Source organism: Saccostrea cucullata, unplaced genomic scaffold (assembly GCF_032062105.1).
Source record: "Saccostrea cucullata isolate Sc308-1 unplaced genomic scaffold, CSIRO_AGI_Scuc_v1 ctg10347, whole genome shotgun sequence".
Lineage (NCBI taxonomy): Eukaryota > Metazoa > Mollusca > Bivalvia > Ostreida > Ostreidae > Saccostrea > Saccostrea cuccullata.
The window spans coordinates 1-9,331 of NW_026924540.1; the positions used below are offsets into that span (position 1 = coordinate 1).

At 32.6% G+C, this 9,331-nt stretch overlaps 1 protein-coding gene across 1 annotated transcript; it reads right to left on the reverse strand.

Annotated features, from left to right (window-relative positions):
• Positions 1-3,231: 3,231 nt before the first annotated feature.
• On the reverse strand, positions 3,232-8,532 carry LOC134266676 (fibrinogen-like protein A; the record flags this gene model as incomplete). The annotated part of the gene is made up of 3 exons (XM_062748893.1): positions 8,401-8,532; positions 7,938-8,034; positions 3,232-3,396 (listed from the first exon to the last, which is right to left on the reverse strand). Coding segments are annotated over exons 1-3 (394 nt in total), but the record flags the coding sequence as incomplete, so codon positions are not given.
• Between the last annotated feature and the right edge of the window lie 799 nt (positions 8,533-9,331).

Below are 9,331 nucleotides of genomic sequence, written 5' to 3' on the forward strand. Positions count from 1 at the left end.
AATTCAAGCATTACAAGAAATTGATTGGCGGGTAGCAAAGTATGACGTTTAATACGATATGTCACGGACGATAACTTGTACGACTCTTACTGAGATTTGAATTCTGTGTATTTCAATAAGAATTGCACGAACAGTTGAAGTATGAGACGAGGGTGTGATTTTTAGGGTAGACTTCGCAAGAAAAGTAAGGAGTTCGGGTGATATAGACCAATGCGACATGAAGCGAATATTGAAAGGACAAGTACACTTAAGCAATACTAAATGGGCCCTTTTTATGTGCCATTTTACTTCAGAATATATTACCAAATCGTTCTCTATTGGTAATAGTTAGATACTAGTAGATATTTCTAATCAAAAAGCATGTTAAGCGCCACTTAAATTAGCATGGATTTGAAACAATTGAATATTTTGAAAGGCCTATGGATACCCTATAAATCCGGAAAAGTCGTACCGAACCTTCTTTTAGTTTCCTTTAGGTAAATCAAGGGAATAGATATTTAAATCGATACTTGAACAATCTGATGGTGGATCATAGTCGGGCGCGTTTGAGGAATGATATTTCTTACGCCAAACCTGTTTTTAAAAATATGGAATGAAGTTGTGTAGTTGCCTGTATCTAAAATGATTAAACTAAGAAATTGGTACTCTTGCATTTGAAAAATTACAATAATAGTTTCATTGAATTTGAAATTTAAAAAGAGTGTTATAGGTGGCTTTCAATACAGGTCTGTTTCATTGTCTTGCATTAAGGTTAAAAATGTTTGACACTTTATGAACGACACTTAAATCTCCTTTCCCTCCCGTGTTCTTAAAAACAAATACATAAAAACATCTCTAAGCGGCACGACTTTGACTTACTGAAACAAAACCTGCCTATGTTTTACAGTGAGCACTTTTTAGGAATGTTTACCTGGGTAGAACTCACGTGACTATCAGTATTTTAAATAATTTATTCCACACGTGGGTTCAACATGGGTCATACAGGTAAACAGCTCTCACTTGCTATAGGAAAAACATTGTACTTTTTATACATTTTTAATATTTTAAGTACGAGCCTAATCGTGTGCAAATTTCATACTTTCACACAAGTTTTATTAATGTAATATGCGTCTTTTGTCATTCGCACAAGTTTGCACAACGTTAGGCTCATAGTTAACAAAGGCTTTGAAATGAATGACCGTTCTCGATTTACTATAGAAAATCGCCAATGTCGGCTGACCCCTACCACATTGTATAGTTTTGTTCTTTGTATATTCGTTGATTTCAGCGGTAAAAATTGTTGAATCGTATGGTTTAGATATCAATTGATGATTTGAGATGAATTTATTTTCTTAATTTGTTTGTTTATTTTTTCACATTTTACCGGGGCCCATAAGTGCACTCGTTCTTTACTGGAAAATTGGTCTTATCCTTGGGAAAATTCCTATAAAAGAATAATAAAAGAAATTGTCCACTCACCCACCGATGGCGGTACTTTCTTCTTGAATTTCCATGCTTTATGATAGGCGTAACTGTTCAAACTGACCGCGTGCTATCAGTAGCCGTGGAATCTGATATATAACTGACGTCACACTTTGCTACCCACCACTCAATTTCTTGCAATGCTTGAATTTGTCTTGGATTACGAAAACTCGTAATATAGTCTCTTACAATCTGCTATATTACGCGTATTCGTAATTTAACTACATTACGAAAAATTGTAATATAAGTTTTATATTACGATAACTTGTATTATTATACCTCATTATGAATATTCTACACAACGCGTTATCTGATTGGTTCTAGGCTATCACGTGATCGGGCCGTAAAACTTCATATTTCCCGTCGTCGGCAGGCTTTTCATCATATTCCACCTCTTCAGAACACCTAGTGAATTTTCCCGCAATATAGTTCTCGTTCGTTGAACGAAAACTCCCGAGAGTATTAGACGTCACAATAGCCAGGTTGACGTCACAAAACTGATGACAATGCGTTGACCTAAGGGTTTTATAGTATAACTTTACGTTAACAATGAAAGTGAATTTGACAGCAGTGCCGAATTTGAAAGTTTATGTTTATTTCAAAGGCTTTGCTTGTTTCGGTATAATAAACAATTCATTGCATGAATGTTCGGGAAACATGAAGACTTATTCAGCCAAGAAATATCATATTCCCCTCGGGCGAAGCCCTCGGGGAATATGATTTTCTTGGCTGAATAAGTCTTCATATTTCCCTCACTATCATGCAATAAATGTATAATATTACACTTTCTCGTAATCTTATGTTTTTCGTAATATTACGAATTTTCATATCGGATTGGACTGTTGATATTAAGTTCAATATGAAAGCGGTATAAGTTACATGTATGTCATTTTGCATTATTGTGTTGCACTCCTGATATCTAAAACGTATTCTATTTACCATTGTTTCGAATATTACAACTCACAAAAACCCATTCTTAGTTCAGAAAATAAGTTCATCGCTTTGATAATTAGAACATATGAAAGTATTTAAACTTGACTTTATATTTTAAATTATTCCGTATTTATGTAGAAAAAATAACTATATCTATTCATTACTAAGAACAGTGTTAATACATAAGTATACTATGATTTTAGAATAATTTTCTTGGACAAGGGTGTCCATATTTTTGTATCATGTCTCATGGCATATAGCAAAAATATACATATTCATTACATAAGATATTTTATATTTTTTGTATATATATATTTTTTTTTAGAAGAAAAACACAGAGGCAACCATGCAGAAACATTTTACTTTTCAGTTTTTTCTTTATATTTATGCATATTATACCAGTTATGATTCTAACATATTTGTTGCTCTCCTGGCCAAAAGCATGAAAGTCTTAAAAGTAGAATTGTGACGAGAAAATTACATTAGAACTTGTTGTGTTGTTTCAGTGAAGTTGAGGTGGAATTATCTGAAATTTTAACATTTTATGTGTTTATTTTCAACGCTCATAAACAAATCACAAAAAGATCATAACACATCTGAATGGATAAAATTGGAAAATGAACTAATTTGAATAATAAAACTGCGAGAAAAAAAAATTATGCTATATTCCGTAATAGTGAATTTTCATTCAGATGCAGCCTTGCCTCCCCACTTTTTCTTGTCATAAGGTCAAACACTAAATCAAATTTCACATGTGCCCCCTTTCCCTCCCTTTTTGAGCAGTTTTATATTAATTCATTTTGCCTGCCAGATGTTTGGAAGTTTCACACTACTCACCCGCAGTTCCGCTGTACCCAGATACTGTCAGTATATATTTACTGAGTTCATCTCCGATGTAAAATGTTGTATACACAGCATAGGCCTGTTGACCATTATAACGCTCAAGGTCAACTCGAAGTTCTTGGTTTTTATCCTTAGTTAAGGTGTGTATTGCATCATTCCCTATATAAATATTTGTTTATGCATATATATTTACATTTCCAATGTCTTCATATGAGATAAAATTACAAATAGTCAATGTACTTTATTTATTTCTCCATCAATGTACTAGTTCATCGATAGGCGCGGTTAAAAAAATCACGAGCAGGGCGGGAAAAATAGATACAAGAAGCGGGGCTTCTAGCACGTTGATTGGCGGAATCAATAACATGTAACTATAAGGAATAACTCAAATTTTTCAATTTCATGACGATGATCAATCGATTGGCTTCCGTAAAATTTTTATGCATAAACGCCTTTATGCAAATGACCACGCAAACCAATCGATGGATCACACCATGAAATCAAAAAGTAAGAGAGTTATTCCTTAAATAATTTTTTTTTCACTCTTTGAAATATTTCGACCGTATTATTTCATGTCATGTAACAAAATTGCGCCAAAATATCTGAAAATGTTGCTAGAAAAAATTACACTTTTACAATCGGAAGTTTATAACGCAATAATTTAATTTTAGTTGTAACACTTCATTTGATTGGTTAAACGGTTTTATCCATTTTGTATAATATAACTTGCCTACGTCACAATGAGTTACGTCAAAAATGTTTAACTCCGCTTGACGTTAACTTTAAAAATATGCGATATTTGAAGCCATTTTCCGAAGGAAAACAATGGAAAAAATGTCTCATTGTTATCATAGAAATTAAATTATAAGGAATGAAGCTTATTTCAGCTTATGTTATACGATATAACAAAACTTGGGGCAGTTTACGCTTATATATATATATATATATATATATATATATATATATATATATATATATATATATATATATATATATATATATATATATAAATATAAATATATAATATATATATATATACAAATATATAATATATATATATATATATATAAAGCACTAAGAAACCAACAACACTGTATATCCTAAATGTCAGATCCCCCAAGTAGATACAAGGTCACGGATGGAAATTTATATAAAGCACTAAAAATGACCAAAGACACGAACAATAAAAATTGTCAAATTTTCGGGACGCCCTGTCCCTTCCTCAGGACAAAGAAAAAAGTTATAAAGTCATAAGAACAAAGGAAAAAGAGAAACAAAAACAACTAGCACTACTACTAAACTACTAAACACTAGATATTTACATACTTAATTACATGTTGAATTGAAAATTTTTAAGAACACTAATAAAGAAAGAAATCCGGACCGCTATGAAATGCGTCCGGTCTATCGAGTATACTCGGGTGAAGTGCGATTTACATAATTGAACGAATTAATTATGCTAATAATTACGACAATCAGTAAATCGTACATTGTTTCATTCTCTCAAAGTGGCGTAACTTTACTTAATAAAGAATAATGAAAGAAAAATCATACAGTAGGGATATCTAAACATATGAATTGTGATCAATTATAAATTTTGAAATATTTAAGGACTTATTATCGGGAAAAAAATAATTAACAAAGGCGTAAGCAATAATACATAGTTATGTGGTTGTTCGAGTTCGAGAGTTGGTGGCACAAATTAACTGTAGAGTTTACACTAAATTGAGAGAATAATTTTGTTTAGTATGATCAGGAATTGGGTCTAATTTACGTTCATTCTGGTGAAGTCATTCAATTTGTTAATACCATTTGGGCGGAATGACTTCAATCTGTGCATCCAGAACTTTTCTTTGCTTTTCCTTTGAGCATCTGTCCATCTTGGGTTATGGTCAATCACCACGACTGTCATGTCCTCCATTTGTGACCCTCAAGGTTGAAATGTTCCCCAACGGGTTCATTGAGTTTTTTGGTCCTAATGGTCGAACGGCTAGCTGTCATCCACCACACACTTTTAAGGGAGTGCCTAAGGGTCTAGCCACCAGAATTCGACGCATCTGTTCGTCCCCTGCCTTATATCAGGAGCAAAGTGGTCTTCTTAAGTCCCACTTATGCAAAAGAGGCTACAATGCCCGCACCGTACAAACAGCTATTGATGAGATGGCGGAACATGACAGGCAAAACCTATTACGCTACAAGGAAAAAGACAATAGCGACAGGGTCCCTCTGGTAACCACATACCATCCCTTCCTTAAGAACCTTAGCGGTATCCTTCAAAAGAACCTACCAATTCTCCATTCAAACAAACGAATGGCAGAGGTCTTTAAGGAACCCCCATTGGCTGCATACAGACGCCCAAGGAATCTGAAGGACATGGTAGTAAGAACCAGACTGGACAACCCATTACCTAACGGAGGCTTTAAAACTTGCTCTGACAGGAGATGTCTTCTTTGTAAGCACAGCACTGGCACAGACAGTTTTAACAGCCTTGTTACAGGCCGCAGCTACAAAATACTAGGGAATTTGTCCTGTCATACTGACAACTGCATTTTTTATCTCATCAGTTGCAAAGTTTGCTCCAAACAGTATGTTGGTGAAACAGGAGATCTCCGTAGGAGAGTCAATAACCACCATTCGACCATTAGGACCAAAAAACTCAATGAACCCGTTGGGGAACATTTCAACCTTGAGGGTCACAAATGGGAGGACATGACAGTAGTGGTGATTGACCATAACCCAAGATGGACAGATGCTCAAAGGAAAAGCAAAGAAAAGTTCTGGATGCACAGATTGAAGTCATTCCGCCCAAATGGTATTAACAAATTGAATGACTTCACCAGAATGAACGTAAATTAGACCCAATTCCTGATCATACTAAACAAAATTATTCTCTCAATTTAGTGTAAACTCTACAGTTAATTTGTGCCACCAACTCTCGAACTCGAACAACCACATAACTATGTATTATTGCTTACGCCTTTGTTAATTATTTTTTTCCCGATAATAAGTCCTTAAATATTTCAAAATTTATAATTGATCACAATTCATATGTTTAGATATCCCTACTGTATGATTTTTCTTTCATTATTCTTTATTAAGTAAAGTTACGCCATTCTGAGAGAATGAAACAATGTACGATTTACTGATTGTCGTAATTAATTAGCATAATTAATTCGTTTAATTATGTAAATCACACTTCACCCAAGTATACCCGATAGACCGGACGCATTTCATAGCGGTCCGGATTTCTTTCTTTATTAGTGTTCTTAAAAATTTTCAATTCAAAATGTAATTAAGTATGTAAATATCTAGTGTTTAGTAGTTTAGTAGTAGTGCTAGTTGTTTTTGTTTCTCTTTTTCCTTTGTTCTTATGACTTCATAACTTTTTTCTTTGTCCTGAGGAAGGGACAGGGCGTCCGGAAAATTTGACAATTTTTATTGTTCGTGTCTTTGGTCATTTCTAGTGCTTTATATATATATATATATATATATATATATATATATATATATATATATATATATATATATATATATATATATATATTTGATGTTGAAATGAGCTTCATTCCTTAAATATATATAGGATCTCCAAAAATTTTTAGTTGGATATGATTTTTATCGAACGAGTTGTGTGATTTTTATCCTCGGGCCTTTTTGAAGGGATAAAAAACAAAGGATTAAAGATGAGATTAAAAAAAAGTATCAGATATAAACTAAAGCCAGTTTCTCCGACATACACTATTTTGCTACACATTTTGCTGCGCTGCTCATAAAAATTTCTTTTGTTTGAATATAATTTGTTACGCTTTTTATAAACTAAAATATTTTTTTTGAATTTTTCTCTTCTCTCTTCTAAAAGGTACAATTGGTGTGAGTTTTAGGCGGGTTTAAGGTGATAAAAATTTTCAAGAATTTTTTTAAGTAAAAAAGAAATCAAACTCTTACTGTTGGATGTGATACAGATTTTGCAATGTATGCTCTATGTATAGCCTCCTTATATTAGGAAAATTCAAATTAATTAAAGGTATATATAGCGTACATATTGTATCTGAGCTTAAAAAAAATACGAGATTAAGTGTAGATTTGTTATTTGCGTTTAAATTTAAAGTTTCAGAGATTTTGAAATTAAATATCCCCACAGTTTAATAATAACTTTAAACTGTGCCTGCTATTTAAATTCAGGCCGGAAATTGGTTATTCTTTTGAATCTGGGATATCTATGAAACGCGATTTACCTAAATGGTTTAATTTACAGAAAAATCGTTATATAAAGAAACAGAAGATATAGAAAGGTCATTTTATTTAGAAAGATTTTGGTATGTCTCTCGCTTGACATGCCTAGAGGCTTCGGGTTCGAATCCCGGACGATACATAATCTTTTTTTTAATGCTTCTTTTTCCACTAAATGATAGCATTCAGCATGTAAAATGTAAAAGTTATGATGTCTGGTTTGTCTGTCAAACTCACAAAATCATCATTACAGTAGTGTAATAAATATTCTATATATAAAGAATTTTCTTATACACATAATAAGGAATAAGCAATTAAATCTTCATATCCAAATGAGCTTTTTTTTTGCCTCTATATACATTTATACATTTAATAATTCTACAAATTCAGTGGGTGGAGAGATCCGACCCACCTCAATCAGGAAAAGGGTCGGTACCCCTTAAATAAAATAAAACCATAAGAACATATACCTATCCAATAGTTCTTCGAGGCGTTCCCAAATCCATGTTTATAGGTAATCCATGACCTATAGAAGTCGACGTCACCATCCTGACGTTTCTGAATGACCTGTAAACAATACTAGATATTAAATTAATTTGATTTTTGTTGAATTAGTTATTTTCTCCTTAGTTATCTGTTATTTCGAGTTAGAATATTTGCCATTGTGTATTTTTATACTCTTACTAAACAATCCTTATATAATAGTTTATAACACGTGTTTGAATTATAAGAGAATATTTAAGTGAAACCATTAAGGCTAAATCATTGATAAGCGTTTTTGTTTCTTTCCGAGCACTGATGACATTATTTATTATGATACCCTTTAGGATCATCAGCTGTTTGAAATTTCCTACAGTTAAAAATGAAATACTTGATAAAAGGACATTTTATGAAGTATTCGGTGATCATTAAAAAAATGAAAACACTACTCACCGTCCACCCTCCTCCATCTGTCGTCATGTCACAGAAGACCTCTTTCCGGGTGTCAGGGTAAATAATGTACACCCCATCTTGTCCTTCCTTGCTTGGGTCTTTTTGCACAATATCTGAACAGTCTTTATACATTTTTTCTATTCAATGCAAAAGAAAAAAAAATCATAATCAGTATACTAGTATATAACTTCAAATAAACAAAGCGTACAAAGATTACTTGTCGAGGTTTGTACTCAAGGAAAATATTTATAAAATATTCACATTTGTAAGACAATAATCCCATTCAGATTTACTGATATTTCATAATTAAAGTATTTTTTCCACTTTTTAGCTATTCAGTGTTATTATATGACAGACAAGACATTAGAAATCTAATATCATACAAACAAATAACAGAAACAAGAAGTTTCAATCTTTATCAAGCTTACTTAATTCAAAAGATATTTAATACAGAAATTGATATTTTACCTTTTGAAACAGGAGCACATTGACCAGCAATACAGATTTCCTCCTCAGTACAGTGATGATTCAGACATCTGCCTGCCAAGTGCTGAAGTTAAATCAACTCACAGTTATTTCTTGGGGTCAAATTTTCGTGGTTTGAGGAAAAACTCTTGGTTCATGGGGATTTGAATTCGTGGATGAAGAATTGTTGAGTAGTTATGTGATTAATATTTTTACATTTCATGGTGGACATGAATTCGTGGGTCTCTTCATAAACAACGTACATTAACCCCCTCAAAAATTTTTGATTAAATTAATACTATATGATTCAATTTATTATTATTTAATTGTGTCAAGATTTCTTTCTTACCGTTGGAAAATGTTCCTTTTCGAAATGAAAGATACGGCCGGTAGACACTAAACTGCTATCATTCTTGGTGACAAATTTTGTGTTAAGCCGGCATATATTTTCTCCCTGTATCCAATC